Source organism: Macadamia integrifolia, chromosome 12, assembly GCF_013358625.1.
Source record: "Macadamia integrifolia cultivar HAES 741 chromosome 12, SCU_Mint_v3, whole genome shotgun sequence".
Classification (NCBI taxonomy): Eukaryota; Viridiplantae; Streptophyta; class Magnoliopsida; order Proteales; family Proteaceae; genus Macadamia; species Macadamia integrifolia.
The window spans coordinates 1228643-1254730 of record NC_056568.1 but is presented as its reverse complement, the minus strand read 5'-3'; the positions used below and the strand labels follow the sequence as shown (position 1 = coordinate 1254730).

Below are 26088 nucleotides of genomic sequence, written 5' to 3'. Positions count from 1 at the left end.
GGTGAAGGTCCGACGATCGGTATCAATCTAGGAACTACATACTCTTGTGTTGGAGTATGGCAACACGATCATATTGAAATCATAGTAATGATCGAGGTAACAGGACTACTCCTTCGTACATTGCTTTCACCAATTCAGAGCGTTTGATCGGAGATGCGGCAAAGAACCAAGTGGCGATGAATCCGATCAACACCATTTTTTATTAGATTCTTGCAATTTCCTTTCTTATGTAATCCAGATCTGTTTCTTTTTTTTTTTAGGTTTGAACATCTGTATCGTAATAGAACCGAATTTACTTCAGATTTGGTGTTTTGATGTAGATATATGTGTACTTTGCTGAAAAATTATTTATTTGTTATATGCTCTGCTGAAGATTTTGCTTGTTTCCTCATATGCGTTTGTTCTTCAATTGGTTTTCTTCTTTCACTTATTTTCTTTGATTTAGCGATGCCTCTGTTCAAAGTGACATGAAGCTATGGCCTTTCAAGGTTACTACTAGCCCCATTGACAAGCCCATGATCAGGTTGGAATACAAGGGAGAGGAAAAGCAGTTCACTGCCGAGGAAATTTCCTCCATGATCCTTATAAAGATGCGTGAAATTGCTGAGGCCTACCTTGGTTCCAGGGTGAAGAACGCCCAGGAAATTTCCTCCATTTCCTCCATTTTCCTTTCCTTGTTCTTGCTTGAATCTATGGTGAAACTGGTAAAGTTAAATGTTTTGACATTCCTTTCCTTGGTGATGGTGGTGAGAGAGAGAGGGCCATTGAAAAAAAAACAAGAGGTGTGATACTCGAGTAGCAACGGCACAACACAGATGCAGGGGCGGGGAGAGAGAAAGAGAGGGAGAGAAAATGTGTAGTAGCGGTGGAGTGAGAGTTTGGATTTGTTATCTCCATCCAACGGTTACATTTAGGATTAACAAATCTTACGGCTAATATCCCGCTAGCATTCCTAATTCCTAGGTACTACGCTAGCATACCTATCCCTCTCCCAATTAATTAATAGAGTTATAATGTATTATTATAAGATAAATATCATGATAATTATTTAAAAAATATTATGATAATTCTATTACCCGCCCAAAAAAAATATTATATATGATAGTTCGCTGAAAGATTAAATATTAAAAACAGCTTAGAGGCCTTAATGAATTCTTCAATATTCTTTTTTTGTTTTCAAAAAACTAAGCAAATGGTTCTTTGTGAATGAATTATGTTTAATCTTTTAGGTCTTCATGCAGAAAGAATTAATAAGAAAAGTAAAATAAGGCAAAGCTCTACGTTGATGGTTGCCATGAACAACTAATACAAATCTTTATTTATTTGGTAACAGAAAATGGTAACGTGAAGATAAACAAATGGGATTGGAGGAAATAGGATTGTTTAACCAACGACAAAAACAATTGCTTTTAACATATTATCTGTAAGGTAAGGAAGGTACCTAATACCAAGGTCTATTTATTGTACATGGTAAAGTCTGGGACCACAAATGGTCCAAGGTGCTGATCTGTCTTCTGGATTTAGGGTATCAACCGGGAAGACCCAGTTTGGGCCTAATCTAACTCTAGCAATTTAAGGTCTTCCCCTGTTTTCATTCATTTAGGTATATTGACTCATGTAGATTACGTATGGATACGTTTTTATCCGGTCAATTAATCAGTTATTAGTTCATAATTAGACTCAAAGTAATCAAGTTACTCATGTTTTAAATGGGCTACAAATTGTCGGCTATCAATCGGTCATAATATTTGGTCAGTCCTGATCGGGTGGCTGTTGGGCCACTACCTTACATTATGAATTAGTCAGTACTTGAGTTCTACACGTTTAATAATTAATTGGGCGAGTCTCAGGCTTTAATCAATTAATTTAGATCGGGACTAATGGTGGGGGCCAAATTTTGACATCTCTAGTTTGGATCACCTACTTCCACGTCTATGCTTCATCTACAATCCCCTTGCCTTGTGGAGCAAGTTGAGATTTTAAATGAGAATGATAGGGGTTTCGTACGTGGCATTCCCTAACCCATGAAAGGTCATTGGGAAACCCTAACCTTGTGGGTTGGTAGTTGTATATATTTTATATTGAAGTGAATTAGAACCAAAATAAAAAACTGAAATCCAACCAACTGACATCCTTGATAATTGCTATGTTTGGTATTCAAGAAAGAGAAGAAAAGATTAAAAAAAAAAAAAAATGTGAATTGAAGGAAATAAATTAATGCATAATTATTTTTTTGTATAATTATAATTTTTGTCTTATTATATATTTTTTATTATTTTTTTTTCTTGTCTTTCAGTTCAGAATGGCGACAAAACCGATTCCATTGTAGTTTCCTTTACTCAAACAATGCATGTAGGGATGTCAAAAAATGTGATTCGTGCTGTTGAAATTAGATCAGACCATTAAATAGCCTGAACTCAACCAAAATTTATTGGATCAACTTCTGATTGGGGCATTATGAAACCAGCTAAAAATCAAATCTGCACTAAACCAACTAGAAAAATGCATCAAACATGAAAACTGGATCGAAACCAAACCCAAACCGATATAAAACCACTAAAAAATTGAGACTAACCCAAAATCATAAAAACGTATTTTTCTCATAATTTTGTATATGTACATGACCAATTAAACCTAAATTAGACCAAACCCAATTTCAAATTGATAAGAAATCAAATCCAAACCCCGATACCAAACCAAATCTCCTTTATTGGTTGATTCCAAATTCACCTATTCTCACAACAAATTGAACAAACCATATCAAATCTTCTGATTGACAACCCTAAGACTATGTTTGGTTGAAAAGGAAATTAAAGATAATGAAAGTGAAATTTTCATACTTAAAATATAAATATATGTAATCATTACCTATGTGACTTTAACATTAACTTCAAATCATTAACGGAACATACATACATGAATATGCAAATATATGGTTTTGACTTGATTCCATTGGTTACAAAATTGGAACTATTTTAGGGGTGCAAATAAAAGATCTAGAACTCTAGGCCTATGTTTGGAAGCTGAGAAAAGAAAACAAAAATACCACTTTAACTTAAATTCGGCCTCGTTTCCCCATTCATGTTCCACACTTTATGTCTCTCTGTACTAGGGGTGTCAATCGGTCAGGCCGCTCTGGTTTTAGTTGGGCTTAATCGGGCTTGAAGATTTTCAAAGGCTGCGCCGTGTCCATCCATTTAACTAATCGAGCTTAGTAATTGAGGGCATGGTACGCTTTATATTTGATCGGTCGGCGTAAGGCTATAATCGAACTACTTTAATCGGGCTTTAGTTGGGCTTTAAATGGGCTATGAACATGTTTAATGTTAAACGGGCTTTGACCGGTTTTTAAACGGGCCCTCTTTAAAATGTGCTCTTATATTCTAGTCCACTCATGCAAGCCTAAAAAATGACAATAAATCAATAAATGATACCAAATATAACCATTACTTAAAATGTGAACATGTCTTTACTTTTTAGTTTTTACTCTTTAATTTGGGGGGTAAAATAGGTATTCTATAATCATTAAAGGGTCGAGCCAGACAAGTGCATAATAAGCCGATCTCAATCGGATGTTATTTGGTCGATCTCGATTAGGCACCCGATGTTCTAAATAGAAAAATCGAGACCGACTATGTGTAAATGAATCGAGCTCAAGTCCGACACATTTAATAAATAGTTCAGATCAAATCGATCTATAAACGATTTAATCAGGTCGAGCCACGAATGGACACCCTAGTCCGTACCACTTACGTGTTGTGGACTAATTATTTGAAATTAAACTGATTGACCCAAGGGAATTATGGAATGCCAAGTGGTGGACCACCGTTAGAAACCGCCAATATATGATATGATGAGAAAATGGTTGATGAGAGTTGAGAATTGACAGATTATTCGATCAAGGAATGTGTCAGAGTACAGGGATTTAACCTTAGCTATGGATACCCAATTCCCGAGGAAAAAAGATTCCAAACCAGCTCGCACTAGACAAGAAGAAGGATGTACAATACGGCAGCTGTGGATCCCGTCACTCCCCTTAAGACATTTTATGTAAGAATCTGTAAGACCGTAAGACTGAGGACATGAGGGTTGTCATAAGAAAAAAACGAGTAAGACAGGGTAAGACATATGAAGAGTCCTTTGACTCCTTGTCAAAAAGAATCTGCTTCTCTTTGTTTTCTACATTGAGTGAGAAAGGAGCCATCGTTGTAAAGTCACACTTCCTTGCTAATCCTTGACAATATTTTCTTCTATTTTTTTTGGTGTTGAGGTCATACAAAGGGCCCACAAGGAGCCGGTATGAGAGCTTAAGAGGACCATACAAGATGTGTGTGGATATAAGATACACTAAGAAGTGACGTTCTTTAATTCTATGAATTGATAGAAGTGCCTTTTTTTAAATGTTGCTGGGGCGATTGATCCATTGACCAAATTCCTAAACACTTCAAGTGAGAAGTGGAACTTCGGGACAAACCTTGGATATGCATTCTTTTCTAGGTAGAGCTTATCCTAAACGTGTTATTTTGTGGATTTATAAGAGAATAAGAGGGGTTAAAATCCTTTATCCATTCGTGGGTTGCCCATATGATTAGGATGAATTGGGGATTGTGTGGATAGGCACATGGTCTCATGTTCAATTCCCTATCTGTATATCTATGATTTAAGTGGAGACTGTGACGATTGCTGTGCTAGTAAAAAAAAAATCCTCTTTGACGAACAGTAAATGATAATGAGAATCCAACAGCTATGAGGGCCATCAGATGCTTTCTAACTGTTGAATCTCATTTTCTCCCTATGGAAGATTTTTGCGTGAATAAGAGGGATTCAACTCCTCTATTGCGTAATAAAGGTGGCGGCTCAGATTCGATGCCTTAGAACGTATCAAGACATGTGTTTATGCATTGAATTTCTTGCGTGTGAAGACAAATGTTTTTTTTTTTATACAATATTTATGAAGGATGGAAAACGAACGGATGGTGGGGTCAGCTATCAACTACCAACTATAACCACAATAAAGGAGTTGACCCTGATGGTGACGAGTGACGATCCATTCCATCCACATGGCCTGGGTTTAGGAATTGACTTTAATCGGTCATAGTTTATCCTAAACACAGTTATTAATATCGGTATCAAGATCCACCGATACTGACACACATCAGCCATATTAGACGATTTTAACCTCAATTTCAATTAAAATTTTATTTTTTTAGATAGATTTAACTGAACCGTTCCACTAATACAGATTGACTGATACAGTCGATCTAGTACTGATATTCAATTACATGGTCATACCTCCAAATCCTATCAGATCAATTAATATTCATAGGATTAAAATGATATCAGCCTTGATTGATCTTTAATCCAAACCTTTTCGATCCTGATACATTATTACGGTTTAAGGATAAAAATATAATAAAAATTTGATTTTTATTAGAAGCATGGGTAAATCTGTCCGATTATGAAACACTTGTGTAAGTGTTACGTTTTCCCACTCTTTTTAAGATCCGATTCCATGACATATCTCCATCCACTACCCCACCACGTGTTGGATCTTTATCCACATAAAGGAAACAAACCAACTAGTGCGGGGTTGGACTTCTACCAAAAAAAAAGTGCAGGGTTGGACGATGGATGATTTATCGTATGGTCCTACCATGATAGGTCAATGTCCTTTTTTGACCCTTACCATAAGGCAAGCTACAAAGCCTAAAATAGACCACGTCCCTAGCAATCTTTATGGAATAAGCGATGGGAGCACCCGTGGGTGACGGAAGGGAGTTTTGGAATATCAACCACCCAAAACGTACAAGTAGGACCTTGAGGGGAGAGCCGGAGAGGAGCTATCTTCCTCGCATAATCCTACTGTCTAAGAGATATTTATACCACAAGTCATGATATAATGCACAATTAATTTATGGTTTCATTCCTTATGAATGGTGAAATCTCACGAGGAGAGGATTTGGACTCGAGGAACACATCTACTTAAGTCCCTACGGATATGAGGAGACATTTATCCATTTTTGCTTCTACAAATGCTTCTCTATCCACTCTTAATGGTAGCATGTGTTAGATTGCTCCTACCTACTAATACCCCTATACGTAGGAGGCGATGACATGTCCATTCCGCTTCTATAAATGCTTCTCTATCCACTCTTAATGACATTTGTCCATTTTGTTTATGTAAATGCTTCTCCACCCACTTTTATTGGTAGCATGTGTCAAATGGTATATAAGTCATCATCTAACATTGTAACCGTATACGTAGAGGGGAGGTAAAATAATGGGGAAAAAATGGCCTCCTTTCGCAGACACAAAAGCCTTGCTAAATGATTGGCTTGATCCTTATGAAAGATAAAAGTTTCACCCCATGTTGATGCTTCCACGATTGCTCTTATTGGCCCCCACGCTACTACAGGAGCCATGCTTCCAGACTGAAAACTCCCCCCCTAAGTAATGTTGTTTTCAACATAAAAAAAAAGAACAAGTAATGTTGCTAGTTTCCTCTTAGGTTGCATAGTGTATGATTGTATGCTAATGTTTTCCCGTGTCTATTTCTCTCTCATCCCTCTTATGAAATGATGTATCTACCCTCTATTTTTTTTTATTCGAACTCAAGGGCCTATTGGCCATTACATAGTAGACCTAGGGCCAAGTACAGACCCATGGAGGGGTTAACAGGGGCCTGTTGGTGTATGATGTCTTGTATTCCGTCACAGTTTAATCCAGAGAGTACTAGTGCAGTGCCTTGACAGGCAGGACAACGGTCCTGCTAGCCGGTTAGAGGGCCGTGGGGGTTGCAAGGGGGTAGGAGGCCCCCTGCATAGCAGGGGGTGTAGTCCCCCACTAGAATTTTTTATTTAAGGGCAATTGTATACTTTTCGGATTAGAGTTTTTTGCTATATATTTGTAGCGAGAGTTTCTTTCACTGCAATTCAAGCAATACTAAGAGGTGTGAAGGACGAGCATTGTAACCCTATTCTTCATTGATAGTGAAGCAGGATCTCATCTCATCAGGGACGTAGGCAATCTTGACGAACCTCGTAAATCTATGTGCATTACTTGTTCTTTTTTTTCCATTATCTTCTGCATCGTTTTAGGGTTGTGTTAGCACAAATTGGTATCAGAGCTCTGGGTTTCTATTTTCTAGGGTTTACTATCATGATGGTAGGGAAGGGATTGAATGTTAAGTATGATATCAAGAGGTTTAATGGAAAAAATAATTTCACCCTCTGATATAAAAGGATGAGGGATCTTCTGATACAACAATTGACGAAAATGTTGTTGAGAAAGTCGAAGAAACCTATAAAAATTACTGACGAAGATTGAAAAGAGATTGAGGAAAAGAAGGTAAGTGCTATTCGATTAAATCTTTCTGATGATGCCCTACAATATGTTGTAGGTATCGAATTTGTACCTCAATTATGGGTGAAACTTGAAAGCATTTACATTGCGAAGTCTTTAACAAATAAATTGTTCGTGAAGAAGCAATTGTATTATTTACAGATGGAGGAAGGTACGAATCTATTAGAGCATCTTAACATGTTCAATCAGATTGTAAGTAAACTTACAAACCTGGAGATTAAGATCGAGGATGAAGATAAGACGTTATTGTTGCTATCGTCGCTCTCAGAATCATATGATCACCTAGTAACGAATCTCTTGTATGAGATGGATAAATTCGTGGTTATCCTTATGTCCAATGATACAAAAAAGAAGGACAGTAGTACGAAATCTCAAGGATAAGGTCTTTTCAGAGGTGATAAGGAGTAGGAAAGAGGAAGATCAAATCAGAAAGGATCTGAGAATAGTTGATCGAAATCAAAAGGGGAAAAGACAAAGGTCTCTTATTACTATTACAAGAAGGAAGGTCATCTGAAGAGAGAGTGCTTGAAGAGGAAGGTGAACTTAAAGAAGAAAGGTGTAGATAAGGCATCTGAGGAAGCTAACATGGTTGACAGTTCAGATAGAGATGATGGAGATGTACTCTCTATATCATCAGGTAAGAATCAACCTTCTGATTTAGAAGGTGGAGTTCTCAAAGTTATTAAGGGTGTTACGGTTGTCATAAATGGACAACTAACAGGAAACCTATACAGACTCATAGGGAGCACAGTTATAGGTGGAGCATCTGTGACTAAAGATGCAGTATTTGATACAGATGATACCTATCTATGGCATATGTGGTTAAAGCATTTGAGAGAAAGAGGATTGATGGAGCTTCATAAAAAGAAACTGTTGAAAGGAGTGAAAACTTATAAACTGAACTTCTGCAAGTATTGTTTGTTCGAGAAATAATACAAGGTTAGTTTCAAAACTGTAAAACATAAGAGTAAAGGGGTGTTTGATTATGTACATAACGATGTATAGAGTTATTCAACAACAAAATCTAAAGGTGGGGCAGAATACTTCATGACCTTTGTTGATGATTACTCAAGAAAAGTCTGGATCTACTTCATGAAGCATAAAAGTGAGGTGCCACTAAATTTAAGGAATGGAAGGCTGAGGTAGAAAGAAAGAAAGGAAAGAAAATTAAGTACTTGAGAATAGATAATGGAGGGGAGTACACATACAAATCATTTCTAGAATTGTGCAAAGCTGAAGGGATTACACGTCACTTCACGGTTCCAAAGACACCACAAAAAAATGGTGTTGCTGAAAAGATGAACAGAACAATTCTAGAAAGAGCTCGGAGTATGAGGCTGAATGCAGAGTTGAGCAAGAGATTTTAGGCAAAAGCAGTGAACATGACATGTTTCCTCATCAATAGGTCTCCATCAAATGCGATTAATTGTAAAATTCCTGAAGAGGTATGGACAGGAAAACTAGTAAATTATTCTATCCTAAAAATATTTAGTTGTCTAGCATATGCGCATATTGAGAGTGAGTAGCGTTCCAAGTTAGACTCAAAGTCTAAATAGTGTATCTTTCTTGGTTTTAAGAAAGTCATAAAGGGATTCAAGTTGTGGGATTCAAGTTCACAAAAAATTATGGTTAGCAGGGACGTTGTGTTTGATGAGTCTCATATGGTGAAATCAAATTACAATTCACAAGCAGTTGTTAAAAATAAATAAGGTTCTATTGTGTATGTGGAGTTAGGTGAGTCAGAAACAATAAGAGAGAATGAATCATCAAGTGACTTACCAGGACAACAGGAAGCAGTAGAAGTTCCCTATACTGTGACAAAGGATAAAGGAAAGCGTACTCACAAAGCACCTGTGAGATACGAGTGAGGACATGGTTGCCTATGCCTTCACTGTAGGTACAGGTGATCCATCTTCCTACCATGATACTCTGAGTGATGTACAACATGATAAATGGATGGCAGCTATGATGGAGGAAATGGAGTCTCTACAGAAGAACAAGACTTGGGAGATTATGGAAAAATCCAAGAAAAGAAAAATCATTAGGTGTAAATGAGTCTTTTGTAAGAAAGAGACAGCATTTGAGAAGGAGCGTGAAAGGTATAAGGCCAGACTTGTAGTCAAGGGCTATGCACAGAAGGAGGGGATAGACTACAATGAAATATTTCTCTCCAGTGGTGAAACACACTTCGATCAGAGTACTACTTGCTTTAGTGGTCATGTATGATTTAGAGCTTGAACAACTTGATGTAAAGACTGTATTTCTTCATAGTGATTTGGAGTAACATATTTACATGAAACAACCTGAAGGTTTCAAGGTGCAGGGAAAGGAAGATCATGTTTGTCTGCTTAAGAGGTCACTTTATGGTCTTAAGTAATCTTCTAAGTAGTGGTACAAACGCTTTGATTCCCACATGATGAAGATTGGCTACATAAGAAGTGAGTATGATAGTTGTATTTATTATAAAGTGTCAAGTGATAATTCTATTATTTTCTTGATACTTTATGTTAAAGACATTCTCATTGCTGTAAAGAACAAACATGATATAGTCTCTTTGAAGTTTTTGTTGAGGGTTGAATTTGAGGTGAAGGATCTTGGTGCTGCTAAGAAGATCCTTGGCATGGAAATCCTTAGAAATAGAAATGCAGGTAAATTTTAGGTAACTCAGAAGAGGTATATTGAAAAGGTGCTAGAGCGTTTCAATATAAAAAAGGCCAAGCCGGTTAGCACTCCGCTAGCCAACCACTTCAAATTATCTGAAAGAAAATGCCCTACAACACATGAGGAAATGGAGCATATGTCTCAGGTCCCCTATGCTAGCGCAGTTGGGAGTCTCATGTATGTTATGGTTTGTAGTAGGCCATATTTGTCACATGCAATCAATGTTGTTAGTAGATACATGAGTAATTTAGAGAAGGAGCATTGGAATGTAATTAAGTGGATCTTCAGATATTTGAGCAAGACTAAAGATATAGGTGTTATGTTCAATGGTAAGGAAAGTTTCACAGAATTGGCAGGTTATGTTGATTTTGACTATGCCGGTGATTTAGACAAGATGAGGTCTACTACAGAGTATGTATTTACATTGACTGGTGGACCTATATCATAGAGGGTGATACTCCAGTCTACAGTTGCATTGTCCACTACAGAGGTAGAGTATATGGCGGTAGTTGAGGCTGCAAAGGAAGGAGTCTGGTTGGCTAGATTGGTTCATGAGTCGGGGTTGGAGCAAGGAGGTACAGTGTTATATTGTGACAGTATAGTGCCATACATCTTGCAAAGAATCAGGTATTTCAAGCAAGGACAAAGCATATTGATGTAATATTTCACAAGATAAGGGAGCTTGTGTCAGAAGACAGTATTCACTTGAGAAAAATTCATACAGATCTCAATCCTGTAGATATGTTTACCAAGCCAGTTACTATAGAGAAGTTCGAGTCCTGTTTGGACTTGATTAATATTACTCATTGTTGAAGATGAGGGACGCACCAAATAGGTGCGAGTTTGTACCTCTGATAATGGGGATAAAGACATCTACAAGTTATCTTTACAGGAGGCTCGACAGAATTCAAGTCAAGGTGGAGATTGTTGGTGTACGATGTCTTCTATTCCGTCACAGTTTAACCCAGAGAGTACTAGTGCAGCGCCTCGACAGGCAGGACGGCTGTCCCGTTAGCCAGTTAGAGGGCTGTGGGGTTGCAAGGGGGGCAGGAGGCCCCCTGCATAGCAGGAGGTGTAGGGGGGCTCAGCCCCCCGCTCGAATTTTTTATTTGAGGGCAATTGTGTACTTTTCGGATTAAGATTTTTTGCTATATATTTGTAGCGAGGGTTTATTTCTCTGTAATGCAAGCAATACTGAGAGGTGTGAGGGACGAGCGTTATAACTATTCTCCATTGATAGTGAAGCATGATATCATCTCACTGGAGATGTAGGCAATCTTGTCGAACCTCGTAAATCTGTGTGCATTACTTGTTCTTGTTTTTCCATTATCTTCTACATCATTTTAGGTTTGCGTTACCACAGGGCCAATGCCACACTTCTTGGAAAGAAAGAAAATTGATATAAACCAAGCACCGATACACTTGAGAGAAGTTGATCAAGTGATCAACCCTCATACAAGTACTCTACTAAACATTGCAAACCAGGCCAAGGCCCAGGTGTGCCTTCACCCTAATGGAGAGGAAAGGGAAGTGATATCTTTACCAAGCCAAGTGAGTGCAACAATGACATATAGGTTAGAGTATTGTCTATGTGAAGCTAATTGGGAGGCACATTTTCTTGCGGGGGAATGGGAAACAATTGAGTGGAGCAGCCATCCTTATTCCTTCCACTAAATGTTGTCCAGTCCTTCACAATCATAACTCATAAGTTGGTGTCTCTTATCTCATTTGTTTATGTATGTATGTTTTCAGTCCTTTTTAGTCGTTGTTACACTCACTTATTAGGTCATGTCAGGACAGAATCGTGTTGTATTCAATCAACGAGGACAAGAGAAGTGATATCTTTTACTAGGGTTCTAGGAATCGGGAGAATCGGTCAATTTGGATTGGAATTGTGCACCTCGACAGCCTTCGGACCACATCATATGAACCCATTTTCTGTGAAATTAGCAATCTGGGCTTAAAATAAAACCAAATTATGCCAGGCCTCAAGCTCAGCCATTTCAGTATTCATGAAATGCCCAACCCGACCTGGCCTACTTGGACAAAAAGGTGGGCTGGGGGGCTGGGTTTACCACTTTACCTAAACCAGCCCGAGCCAACCTGAGGAATAACAAAGATTGGATTGGATTGTTTGGGCCTTTAGTTGGGTCTAAACTAAAAAAGCAAAAAAAAAAACACTAGGTGGAGTTGGGTTGGGCTCTTGTTGAAGATATATACTTGAAGTTTCTATTTATACAAAACTGTTAAAGAATAATTATGTTTTTATAGGAAATAATTTAATTATTAATTTATTCACCAAAATATAAATAAATTACTAATGTCTTGGGTTATGTGATTAAGGCTTTATGGGCTTGGAATAGCAATGTTATTAGGTGATGGTGTCCTCATCATGCACAATGAGAACCATTTGTTTTGATTTTATTGTGATAACCCTCATGGAACAAACCCAAAACAAACCCAAAAGATAAAGCCCAAATCCCAGTTGCGAGGTTGAAATGTCAATTTCAACCCAGGATAGGATTGGGCTTGGGCTTGGGCTTGGGCTTGGCCACCCAGCCTGGTTATGCCTATCTTGGTTCAAAGTCCCAACTCCACCTAACATATAAAATGGAAGAAAGTTTTATGTCTGAGAGCTTAGCCCCTATGCTGCCGACTCCCCAGCCAATGAGAGCACATGTTCGGGCATCAACCAGGAGGGGTGAATGGTCATTTTGCACCTGTGTGTCTAGGCGTAGGGGCACTCTAGACAGAAAACACATCCCATACAATTTTATTGACAAAGGCTGGGTATGCTAGTGGTATACCTAAATCTATGTCTATCTCTCTCCTCCTCCCTTTGGAAAAGTCTCCTATGTCCCTCGCATCCAATCCCTCCCAAACACAAGGAGGAGTGAAATGACTGGCCCACCCCCATGAAAAATAGAAATCTCGACGTTGTTGATATTTCGCGTGTGCTCCCATTGGTCCTCACGTTGGTGTAGTAGTAGACTTCATTTAGGGATACCTTATTTATATTAGGGCGATTTACATCTACCTCCCCTATTGTTTCCAAAATTACATAATCCCCCCTAGAATTTGAAAAATTACATTTCAACCCACCCAAACTAACACCGTGAGAGAGGTGTTAGTTTTTGAGATGGAAAATACGATTTTACCACCTTCTTCTTCTTCTTCTTCTTCTTCTTCTTCTTCTTCTTCACCACTCAACCCCTTCTCCCTAAGCTCTCTGGCACAGGTCTTCCCGTCGTTCTCATCGGACAACACGACAACCTCTCCATCAAGTGGGCCAAGATCGTCTCCTCGCTTGAAGATATGATGAAGAAGGATCACTCTCATCTTGGATTTACATCACAGTCATAAAAAGAAGAAAAAAAAGGAAAAGTACATATCTTGGAGACGGTACAGATGAAGGTCTACTCTCTGTCTTCCAACCTAAAACGGCTCAGGACTGTTTGAACCATCGTGATCAAGTTCCGAAAAAACCATGCCCTTGCTGGCGCCAGTGGTGCCAGATGAGTAGAGCAGCATTGCCATGTCGTCTAGGTGGGTTTACCGAAGGTGGGAGAGGTGGAGAGACAAAAACAGGCAGAGGCGATGGAGGTGGTGAGGCCACTAGTGCCACAGAGGAAGGCGGAGGAGGAGAACTACTCAACGATGGTGGTGGTGATAACACTAGAGACTGTTGCGAAGCCACCACAGGTGGCTGAGTGGATAGAGAAGGAGGTGGCGGCGGTGAACCCCGAGAAGAAAAATCCCCAAAATAGTAGTTTTTCGTTTTCAATAGAAAACGAAACCCAAAAGGTTGTAGCTTTGATGGAGCTCCAACTCTGGTTGATTGTATGTCCTATGAGGAGGAACAAACCCCCAAAATATCTCCATGTTTTGCTGGTTGAATTGGGACATCGGAAATTTCTTGATCTCAGATCTCAAAATTAGGGAACTTGTGGGATCTTCAAGAACATATGATAGAAGCTTATGTTGGCCAACTTGTACTGGTCGAATATCCTTTGGAGAGGACCTAGTTGATCCTCAAAATCTCAGCCTTAATGGCCTTTAATTTGGAAGATCTGATGTGCGTTGGTCTGTACCCAAAAATAGGAAACTCCTGAATTGTACCAAGAATGGTTGTAACAACCTCTGCTGGAACTCTTCTCTTGGTCGAATGACCCCTTTGGGTAGCTGAACAAAACCCCAAATTATAGCTAAACAAAACCTCGAATTAGGTGCTGTAACAAATAGGGGTTATGGACATAAGAGGCTCGATGACCTGTCTTGAAAGATCCTACTGTAGGTTGTCGGCTGGTCCTCTGAGTCAGCAACAACAACAACAGTTTGAATTGTTTGTGGTCTCTGCAAGAAAACATGGCGAAACTAGTTTTTGACAGAAGAAGAAGAAGAAGAAGAAGGGGCCAGAATCATCTTTTCCATTTAAAAAACTAATACCTCTCCCACGGTGTTAGTTTGGGTGGGTTTAAATGTAATTTTTTAATTTTCAGAGGGGATTATGTAATTACGACAAATGACAGGGGAAGTTGATGTAAAAAATCTTTTATATTATCCTTGTCTTCAAGCAACCTTAATGTATTGTTAAATTTTGTTTTTCTACTAAAAATAATGTATTATTAATTTTTCCAAGCCGTCCACATGCATTTGATGGATGAAAAAGGGTCTTGGAGTGCATGCAAATAGATAGGTCTCCCCATTCGTCAGATACGCTCTAGACGGTCCCTTGATTGAATTATACTCTAAAATTCGACATGTGATTTATAAAAATCATGTTCTCTTTATTCAATGATTATAAATGACACATCATCTATCCACATGGCATACATACCTTGTTACTTATGAAAAATAACTGAATTTTTTTTTTGGTAAATTGAAAAATAACTGACGTGTGACAATAATAATTCCTCTGTGTAATTTACTAAAACGGATGTCATTTTACTAGGTATTTGCCTCGTGATATATCGAAAGGTATCAGTTTCGCTGATTCGCTCCAAAAGCGTCTGGGCCGTTTCAATGGCGGTTCTTTATCTCCCACTCCATGCCCCTCCCTCCTCCTCCTCCCCCTCTCGTCTTTATTCCTTCAGAAAGTCGTTGCCGAATTCCCGCGCTTTCACCATCTCCACCTCCACCTCCCTCCCTTCACTTCGTTCTTCTTCTTCTTCGCCTCCATGGATCCATCGACCTTTAAAGCTGAACACAAGCCTTCACGTCGATTCTCCGGCAACTTCCGGAATAGATAGCGAGGAAGAGTCTCGAGAGGTTCTGCTTGAGGTCAAGGATCTGACCGCTGTCATCGCAGAATCGAAAGAACAGATTCTTAATGGTGTCAACCTCGTCATCTGCCAAGGAGAGGTAATCTTTACATACATAGCTTCTGAATTGGCTGCAAAATTGGGGATTTCCTGTTCCCAAAATACTCTACCGTTAAAGGTGTTGTGATGATTTTCACTTGTCTTTGCAACCAAAACACTCTCTTTAGGAAACGCAGTGCATTCCACTTTTTCTGCTTCTTCGGTGGAGTGTAAATGCGCAATTGATTCGGCATCCACTAAGCCGTGAGCATGAATTGAAATTATGAATGGATAATTCGGTGCAGGCATTTATAAGAATTTTCTTTCAGTATTACCTTTGATGCTGCCCGAATGCTGGAACGTAGTCCAAGTTCGAAGACAGATCCTCTGTCATTGCCATTTCGCTTTGAATAAATGCATTTTTCACTTCATAGGTCCACTCTGATGTGACAAAGCTGGCCTATTGATTGTGCTCTTGTTCAACTGAGGTGGTAGTTTGCAAGTAAACTGTCATGGTGGTTCATCTTGATCATTCTCTCCCTCCAGTCTCACACTTTTACTTGGGATGAACATCGTGATACGATATCACATAATTATTTTATGCCCCAAGTAGGTAACGATACATGTCAATAGAGGGAAAGATTCATCAATACTATTGCGTTGTTTAATACATCTGTGTTATCCATTTTGCTTGAAAATTTCCTGAAAGATTTTATCAGGGAAAAAGAATGAAAATTTATTGAAAAACTCAACTCCTGGATGTAGTTGGTCCAATTTATAGTTACACCATTGGTAATCAAATGCAAAGTTGCAGATCAGTTTCTTTTTGGCTTTTTGTTTAATGACGTTCTTGAGTATGAGATTTCTGAGAATGTTAACTCCGCCCATGGTGGGTAGTTTTGAAAGACTGTCCTTTGATTTTTCTTTTACTGTTTCCTTTAATTGTCTATTAACTTAAGTCTGGTTTCCTTTTATTGCTTGCTAATTTGGTGATGTCATCTGATGTTTTACTTTTAATGTTGCTTACGTATTCTGTTTGGTAGGTCCATGCAGTCATGGGGAAGAATGGCTCTGGAAAGAGCACATTTGCTAAGGTTGGTGATTCTACACTAGGATGTTAAACTCAATAATAATATTCTATTTGGTTGGAATACTATGTATCCAAGCAGTGATCTTCATTCTTCAATGAGATTTTGGCTGGTTTATGATTCTATTCTTGGCCACGCTTGAGGTTACAATGTGCCTGTTGTAGCAGATATGTTAGATATGCTTTAGCAGTGGTTATGGTTGGGATTTGTCAAAATACAGATTAGGGGAGCAAGATTTCTTTTCACAAGTGGTTTTTTTTTTTTTTTTCTAACAACGCGTATTTAGGCCTTCGGCTTGACTAGTCCAACGGGCCCATATTGACCCCACAACCACATGGACCGGATCATATTGGGGTTGAATGAAAACCATTCAGCTTTCATTGAAAGTAGTGAAGAGCACTAAACATCCCCGTGTGAGTGATCCTAAGGAGGTAAGAAGAGTCGAACTCAAAACCACATGCTTCCTGAGGCGAAGGTCCCTTGCCAACTCGGCAACCGCCTTGGGGTTCTTTTCACAAATGTATTTCCTTGAGATTTTATTATATTTCGTCCTTTTTTCTTTGGTCCTACTTTGTCTTCAAAGCATGAGTCCTATCCTCAACATCTATGCTAACACTGTGTTTTTGTAGTTTGTGTACATCATTTTGACAGCAGCCAATTTTTGCCTTCTAATCTCTGGAATTGTCAAAATGATCTCAAAACAGCTGAGCTATCCACTTTACAGTGTTTTTGTTCAGTATCTTTTAGCCCATGCAGAGCTGTTATTTATTAAGTGCCTATGCTGATGGCCCTTAATACCTTTCTTTGCTGCATGAAGTTTCAGTTACAAATCGATTCCCACTTCTTTGTATTATTAAGAAATAATAAAAAAAGAAAAAGGAAAAAAAGTAAGGCTTATTTACTGCAGGTGCTTGTTGGCCATCCAGACTATAAGGTTACGGGAGGCAGTGTTATGTTCAAAGGTGAAAGCTTGCTTGACATGGACCCTGAAGAAAGATCTCTTGCTGGGCTTTTTATGAGCTTCCAATCCCCAATTGAGATCCCAGGTGTAAGCAACATGGACTTTCTGAATATGGCATACAATGCTAGAATGCGAAAACTTGATCATCCTGAGCTTGGACCTATTGAGGTATAGATCCATCTGCAGTACCTTGATTTTATTCATGTAACATGTCTTGCTTCTTATTCAGTCCTCTTATGCACTTTTATGAAGAATATTTAAATCTGGGATACGCTCTTTGTATTAATTTAAATAAATATGTATTCTTATTAATTTAAATAAATATGTATTCTTATTAATTTGAATAAATATGAATTCTATCTGGTCAATGTGTATGTGCATATTGTCCAGAGCATAGAGACAGTTTTGTCTTTTCTAATTCATCATTTGACTGAGAGAACTATGATAGTGGATTTACTAGATTATTGGACATGAAATATGGTAAACTTACTGTTCTCAACTATAATGAAACATTTTTCCTGCAAAAAAGCAGAAGGATAAACATCTTTCTGTGACGTCATAATCTCTGCAGAAACTAAAGTGGCTTCTCAAATCCTAATCTAGTATATGATAAAGAACTATAAAATTCCAATTATTTTTGGTGGGATTCAATGTTAACTGTAAAGTACTAGCATTCTACTGTTTGGAAATTCTTTGATCCTGGATACCTTAGATACATGATCTGAAAGCAGACTTTGAGGTGGGTAAATTTGTTTTACAAACACTGAATTCTATGCTTATTTATAATATATTCAGGAAATGTGTTTGTCATTTAAAAAAAAACTAGATTAAAAGGGCGTACCCAGGGCCCCCGTTTGCAGAGAGGTTGTTTCCTGACTTAAACACGTGACCACTTGGTTCACAATGGAGCAACCTTACCGTTGCACTAAGGTCCACCCTCTTTATAAAACTATATTAGTGCATCAATTTATCCTGTGTAATATAGAAAAGAAACAAGATCACTAACTTTATTCGTCATTGGTGCAGTTTTGGAATGTCATATCTTCCAAGCTGGGAGTTGTCAATATGAAGCCGGACTTCTTGAACCGAAACGTGAATGAAGGATTTAGTGGTGGTGAAAGGAAACGGAATGAGATTTTGCAACTTGCGGTATCAATTTGGCTCATCATGATGAATTCTATCAAGTATACTAATTTAATTTGATATTTAAAATTAAATTTTATTTGAACATTATCATTCCATACATGAGAGTAGGAGACTATCTGAAACTATGACTAATCATTGCATGGTGGTCATTTCACTTAGATTTTAGGGTTTTGATCAGTCCTCCCCTCCCCCCTCCTCCCTCTTTCTCTTTGGTCCCTTTTGGGGGGGGGGGGAGGGTGTAATCAGTTGTAATCAGTTTGATGTAGGTAAGACCATATCTATTATTCTGCATTGGATCCAAGCTCTCCTGGATCTAATGTTATTGGGTTCAAACTTGAGTTTGGAATGGACTCAAAACTGCATAAGATTTATCCCAACTGACTTTAAACAGCAGAAAGTTCAATGTCACAAGTGGGTTTAAACCTATTACCTTCCAGTTGTTAACCCTCAGGTTTCCTAAGGTACTGAATAATCATGAACTATACATAAATATAAATGGCGATTTGGGGAAAATTTAAGGGTAATTTACAGTGCCACCCCTTGGAAAATGCCATTATTATAGGAACACCCCCTCTCTTTCACCAAATTAGACTCAGACCCCCTACCGTCAGTCTCTGTTACATAATATACCAAGAATGCTGACATCAGCAGTTCATTTTTTTTCTAAATACCATTTTACCCTTAATCGCTCCCATCCCTCCCGTTTAGCAACCTGTAATCCATTAAACCCAAAAGAAATATGCTTATCAATATATAATGCCAAAAAAGAAAAAAAGAAAAAAATCAGTAAAAGTAATAGTTGAAGATTACAGAACCTGACAAGACATATTTGTTAAATCGTTCCAACTTTCGTCTTCGACTTCTTTGGATCTCGATCGGTCTGTTGATGAGTGTTAACCTAGATTGGAGCAACCCATTAAAAAAAAAAATTTGTCAAAATTAAACCATAAAAAATGCAACAATTGGCATATCACAATAAAGAAAATTCCAAAAAAAAATTAATAAAAGAAAAGCAGAAAATACAGTTTGTAAGGGATATGTGATGAGCTGAGCGATCCATTGATTGATTAAAGCATCTAACATGTTTCCTAAGAAAAATAAAGGAAAAACGGAGTAGAAGCTCGGGCTAATTGAGTGATTGAGAGAGGAAGAAGAAGAAGAAGAAGAAGAGAAGGTTAAAAGAGAGACATTCAAAAAGGGGAAGAAGCAAGCAGAAGCCTTAAAGAACAATGTATGAATATCTCAGAGTTCGACTGTAGTGATCTAATATCATCTCGTTTCTCACAGTAGATTTAACGCTTTAGCTTCCTGGTCAGGAACCTTGTGGTTCTCCGAAGGTAATCATCGACGGTTTTGTGGACGAGAAGGGAAAGTGACGCTTTGACGGTTGTTGTTGCTGCTGTTGGAGGATCTGCCCCGATGGCTGCGCCAAGCTATTTGGAGCTCCGACGCTAGACATCAAACTTTTAGCAGATTTTCCGCAATTTTTCGTCTGATAGAACGATTCCACAAAAAAAAAAAAAAAATTCGAGACCTCTGGAAAAGAAAGCTCCTAAAGTTTTTGACGATCGAAGGAGATGATAGATTCGAAGCAAATTAGGGGAGAAATTGAGCGAATTCTAGAGAGAGAATGGGATCTGAGAGTATTTGGGGGAAAGAGAAGAGGGGTAATTTTGGGATAATAAGATAAACATGTTTTACTCATAAGGGCTAAAGTGTCATTTCATAGCATCACTTAATAGAGACTGACGGTAAGGGGTCTGAGTCTAATTTGGTGAAAGAGATGGGGTGTTCCTATAATACTGGCATTCTCCAAGGGGTGGCGCTGTAAATTACCCAAAATTTAATTCATAGACAACTATAACAATAACCACCATTATACATTTAAACCTGATCCAATTATAAACTGGTATGTCATGCTTCAGATCATTATTAAATTGAAAAAAATGGGTATATCAGAATCCACCTTTGATTGAATCCAGGGATTGGAACAGGAACTGATCTAGATTGGTTGGGAAAATCTGACCTGATTGCATATGATTAATCATATATTTGGTTCTGAGGGTCTAATGATATCATATTGATGCAGATTAATCACTAAAAAAGGCTTATTTTATCAGGATTAAGCCTAGGTTTGGGTTCCATACATGTTGGGCCTTTGATCCCATGTGTTTTGAGTGTAATAGACCACTTTTATGAGTCTAAAAGGGGGGGCTCTAAGATTGAGTACAGGATTACTAGTTAGTTTCCTTTTTAGTTGGGGATTGATGGGGTTATTTAGTTTATTATTTAGTTTCTAAATCCAATTTATTTAGTTTCTAATTTCAGTACTTTTAATTCCTAGTTTCTATTTCCAGTTTTAGTAACTAGAGGACCTTCTATTTTATCAGTTTTATTTCAGTTTTTGGAAACTAAAGTTAGTTTCTATTTTATGTAACCCCCATCATTGTTATAAATAAAGAAGAGGGCTCCCATTAAGCCTCGAACGATTTTGAATAATGAAAAAAAGTTGCTGCTGTTGCAGCCGCTGGTCTCTATGGAGTCTTCCTTGTGTCTGATCAAGGTGTTGGGTTTGGTGTTTGATATAAACGACTCCTTGCGGCTAGAAGTCCAGGAGGTTCTCTTCAAGTTTCTTATTCTCTTTCATGTTTATATTTACGGAGTACTGCTGCCCAGGTATTTTTCTCTGCTCACCTCAGATCTGTCCAGGCGATAGCCATTTCTGGGTGGAACTGTTGACCTCTGTCCAGCTCCATCTGCTGTTCACTTTTGTCTGATTTTTAAACCTAAGGTACTACTGGTATGAAGGAGAACTCGATCCAGATTTGAGAGCAATCTGACCTCAGATTGTTGAGTTATTATATTTCTCCGTGTTTTCGTCTTTTAGTGACCTGTAGACCCTAGTATCAAATCGGTAGACTTGTTTCTTGCTGTTAGTAATTTCTGGACTGCTATTCACATTATTCTGCTGATCTGAACCTGATTGGACTCCTATCTGTTCCTGGTTTAATCCTAAAGAACCACTGTTGACTGGAATTCAGTTATCCTTATCTCTTGAGATCGATATTCTGCTGGGCTGGTAGATAACATTCTGATTTCTGTTATATTGTTTGGGATTGGACTGGTTGTTCTTTGGTTTGAAATTTCCTGCAAATTGAGACTTGGTTAGACCCCTACCCTAGTGATGCAGATTAAGAACCAAAATAGACTTGTTTTATTAGGAATAAGCCTAGAGTTGGGTTGTATATGTGTTGGGTCTTCAGTCCATGTGGTTTGGAGTGTATTGGACCACTTTTATGGGTTTAAAAAAGGGGCTCTAAGATTGAGTACGGGATTATTAGTTAGTTTCTTTTTTTCATTAGTTTCCTTTTTAGTTGGGCTGTGATGGGGTTCACTAGTTTCATTATTTAGTTTCTGAAATAAGTAGTTGCTATTTTATGTAAGCTTCTAATTTTCCTAGTTTCTATGTCCAGTTTTAGTAACTAGAAGAGTTTTTATTTTACTAGTTTCCTATTTCAGTTTTTGAGAACTAAGTTTAGTTTCTATTTTGTAACCCCATCACTATTATAGATAAAGACAAGGCTCATTAGTAGCCCATGATTTTATGAATGAAAAAAGAAGCTTGCTGCTATGTCTCTGCTGAGACTGCTGTGTGTTTGATCACAATGGAAGGGAGTGGTGTTTGATCCATTCGACTCCTTGCGGTGGGAAGCCCGGAGGATCTACTACAAGTGTTTTCTTCTTCTTCAATTATTTTCTTTATTCTCAAAGGTTATTTCAAGGTCTACTAGTGTTCAACAACTCAGGTATTTATATTTCAGATCTGCCCAGCGATAGCTAGTTCTGTGAAGAATTTTCGTATTCTGTTCTGGTCTGTTTTTTTGTCCGATTGCTCTGAATTTTTTATCAGAGATTCCTCCCCTCTAGGACAGAACTCGATCCAGAGTTGAGGTCTTTCTGACCTCTGGATTTTGAGTTATTTAAAATCTCTCAGATTTCGTCTTTTAGTGACCTATGGATTTTATCACTGTAATCGGTAGACCTGTTGCTGTTATTAGTAATGGTTGGACTGTGGTTCATTGTCTGCTGTTGGTTTGAACCTATTTGAACTATCTGAAGTCCCTGGTTTACTCATATTTGATTATTACTGTTCTGTCCTATTTGATACTGGTTGTGGGAGACCGATAGCCTGCTTATTTGTTGCTATTCTGTTGGACTGATTTGTGCTAGTGTGTGGGGATTGGTTTGTTGTTCTTGGATTAAAAGATCTTGAAGTTGGAGGCTGGGTTAGAGTCCTATCCTAGTCTACATTACCTAGTCTACATTAAGTGGCATCAGAGCATGGCAGAGAACAACCTTGGAAGGCTATCAGAGCTGAACATGACCAACGGTGAAATAAGTCCTGAGGTCTTCGATTATATTTTTAAGGATTTGATGCAGATGAGTCAAGGAATTGTGCGAATGCATGAACAATTAGCTGCAGTGGAACGATGTGCTAGTGTCAGAATCATTAATAGCACCTATAATCTCTCCATGGGTAGTGAAGATACCTCTATTTAAACCAAAAGAAGTTGAAGTTAAGGTTCACATTGAAGAGATAGTTCTTGAAGATTCAAAGATAGAAAGGTCGAGAGATAGAAGATTCCATTAAAGAATTCTACTTTGAAGAAAGCATAGTCGACAAGATTAAGGCCGTGGAAGATGAGGTAGTGGGTGAAAGCACTCCACAACAAGTCTTTGAGATTCATGATGAGAACTGAGAAGGAAGAGTTTTTTTCCAATCCTTGATGGGAAGGTTACCAACGTTGATGACTCTATTCATAGAACATTCACAGTTGGTATCGATTCAGACGTCGAACATACAGAGTTTGTTATGACATCATGATTCTTCAAAGAGAAAGCTCCACGCCTTGAAGACTAGATTCCACAAGCAACCAAAATTTTGTTTGGGAATGGTTAAAGCTGCTACACACTTGTTGTTTTTCCCTCATCACTGCAAAATTCGACGACAAATTTTTTCAAGAAGGGGAGAGTTGATGCAGATTAATCACCAAAAAAGGCTTATTTTATTAGGATTAAGCCTAGGGTTGGGTTCCATACATGTTAGGCCTTTGATCCCATGTGTTTTGAGTGTAATAGACCACTTTTATGGGTCTAAAAGGGGGGTTCTAAGATTGAGTACGGGATTACTAGTTAGTTTCCTTTTTAGTTGGGGATTGATGGGGTTATTTAGTTTATAAATCCAGTTTATTTAGTTTCTAATTTCATTACTTTTAATTCCTAGTTTCTCTTTCCAGTTTTAGTAACTAGAGGACCTTCTATTTTATAAGTTTCTATTTCAGTTTTTGGAAACTAAAGTTCGTTTCTATTTTATGTAACCCCCATCATTATTTTAAATAAAGAAGAGGGCTCCCATTAAGCCTCAAACGATTTTGAATAATGAAAAAAAGTTGCTACTGCTGTCGCTGGTCTCTATGGAGTCTTCCTTGTGACTGATCAAGGTGTTGGGTTTGGTGTTTGATATAAGCGACTACTTGCGGCGAGAAGTCCAGGAGGCTCTCTTCAAGTTTCTTATTCTCTTTCATGTTTATATTTACGGAGTTTTTGGGTGGAACTGTTGACCTCTGTCCAGCTCCATCTGCTGGTCACTTTTGTCTGATTTTTAAACCTAAGGTACTACTGGTATGAAGGAGAACTCAATCCAGATTTGAGAGCAATCTGACCTCAGATTGTTGAGTTATTTTATTTCTCCCTGTTTTCATCTTTTAGTGACCTGTAGACCGTGGTATTAAATCGGTAGACTTGTTTCTTGCTGTTAGTAATTTCTGGACTGCTATTTGCATTATTCTGCTGATCTGAACTTGATTGGACTCCTATCTGTTCCTGGTTTAATCCTAAAGAACCACTGTTGACTGGAATTCAGTTATCCTTATCTCTTGAGATCGATATTCTGCTGGGCTGATAGATGACATTCTGATTTCTGTTATATTGTTTGGGATTGGACTGATTGTTCTTTGGTTTGAAATTTCCTGCAGATTGAGACTTGGTTAGACCCCTACCCTAGTCTACATTAAATATGCTGAGAGATTTAGCGAAAAGATTATTTTGATCATTTAATTGGCTCTATTGTTATCATGTGAGCATGTTTCAGTGTGAAGTTGTTTGAGCTGTATCCTTGTGAAGATGAATCATTGTGGAAATCAAGAGGAATTCGACAATTACAATGGTTAAAGGTGACCCACTGATGCGGATCCGGGTTCCAAGAACAGGAATCGGATCGCTTTGGGCCCACAAGAATGACAAAATACCTCAATTTAATAATTTAGTGGCAATCTTGTAATTTCTAATACAATTTAAATCCCTTTTAGAGTGACATAAGTGAATAGGGACAAATCTGGAATTAATCCCAAAGAAAAGCTCAGTTCTGAAAATTAATTTGATGGAGGGTTTGAGATGAAATAGAATTTCAGAACTAGGGGCCTTATAAGAATATCAGGAAAAGGGTTGAAATGCAATATAAAGAAAATGTCTTCTTCTACCTTTGGTGTAACATTGAAGAACAGAACAGGATGGAAAAAAAAAAAAATCAGCGGCAGCCTCTTGAGAGAAAATCATCACCAGGCTTTGGTTTGCCCTGAAATTTCAAACGTGGGCTACCAACCCTGTGACCTCTTGATTCCAGCAGATAGGGACCACAATCAGCAAGCAACGAGTATCAAAAGCACTTGCAACTCAGATCTGGTGCAGGGAATAGAACCAGGCTGACCCTGGCTTCGATTCTCTCAATAGGAGCTTCAACTAGGACCAAGTTTCTAAGGTTTCAGTCGCCCTTAAGTACAGAACAGCCACGCCAAGTTTCAAGAAGAGAGGGAAAGGAACGAAGGAGATCTGACGATCTCTAAGGAGCTGCAACTACCACCTAGAACAGGGGCTGGGAGAGAAAACCAGTAAGAAGAAGGAGAAGATAAGGGAAAACCAGAATAATAGAGAGGAAGAAAGGAAGAGTATCAGATAAGAAAACCACCCGTAGCAGTCATCGATTCAAACCAAAACATAATTTTTCCAATTCATTCAATTCAATCTCTCAGTTGAGTTCAATAAACCTATTTAAAGACTGAAAACAGACCTACTTTCCTATTTGAACCAAATATTGCATCTAATTAAAATAGAAATAAAATTCTTGTTCAATTAAAAATCTACCATTACTAATTCTATCTCTAAAAATGGAAAGTAAATAAAAGATATTCTAAATTCATAGCCAAACTGCATCACCCACGAATATGGCTCAACTAATATAATAACAACTTGAGGAACCTGACTCTTTAATCCACTGGGCCCAAAAAGCAAAGAAAATGTTGAGATTGTGAGTAGGTTTTACCAATCAGACTAACACTGTTTATTCACCTAGAAGATTTTGTGCGAACCCTCCCATCCCCCCTGTGAAAACATCCTCTGCCGTGGGTGAGGACATGCCGATGTCATCTCGTCCGTCCGATGTTCACCGCACCGCCACACCCGCAGCAGAGAAAAATCACTCATCCCCTCCCCCTTTTGGGTTTTTTTTTTTTTT

General features: G+C 38.2%; 1 protein-coding gene across 1 annotated transcript in view; it reads left to right on the top strand.

The window, feature by feature from the left end:
* Positions 1 to 14996: 14996 nt before the first annotated feature.
* Positions 14997 to 26088, top strand: part of LOC122058236 (ABC transporter I family member 6, chloroplastic-like) — a 13424-nt gene continuing 2332 nt past the window's right edge. The window contains exons 1-4 of the mRNA XM_042620826.1: positions 14997 to 15384; positions 16367 to 16417; positions 17319 to 17540; positions 18399 to 18521. Of these exons, the coding sequence (XP_042476760.1) occupies positions 15046 to 15384; positions 16367 to 16417; positions 17319 to 17540; positions 18399 to 18521 (735 nt within the window). The 5' untranslated portion in view covers positions 14997 to 15045. The remainder of the gene's footprint in view (positions 15385 to 16366; positions 16418 to 17318; positions 17541 to 18398; positions 18522 to 26088) is intronic.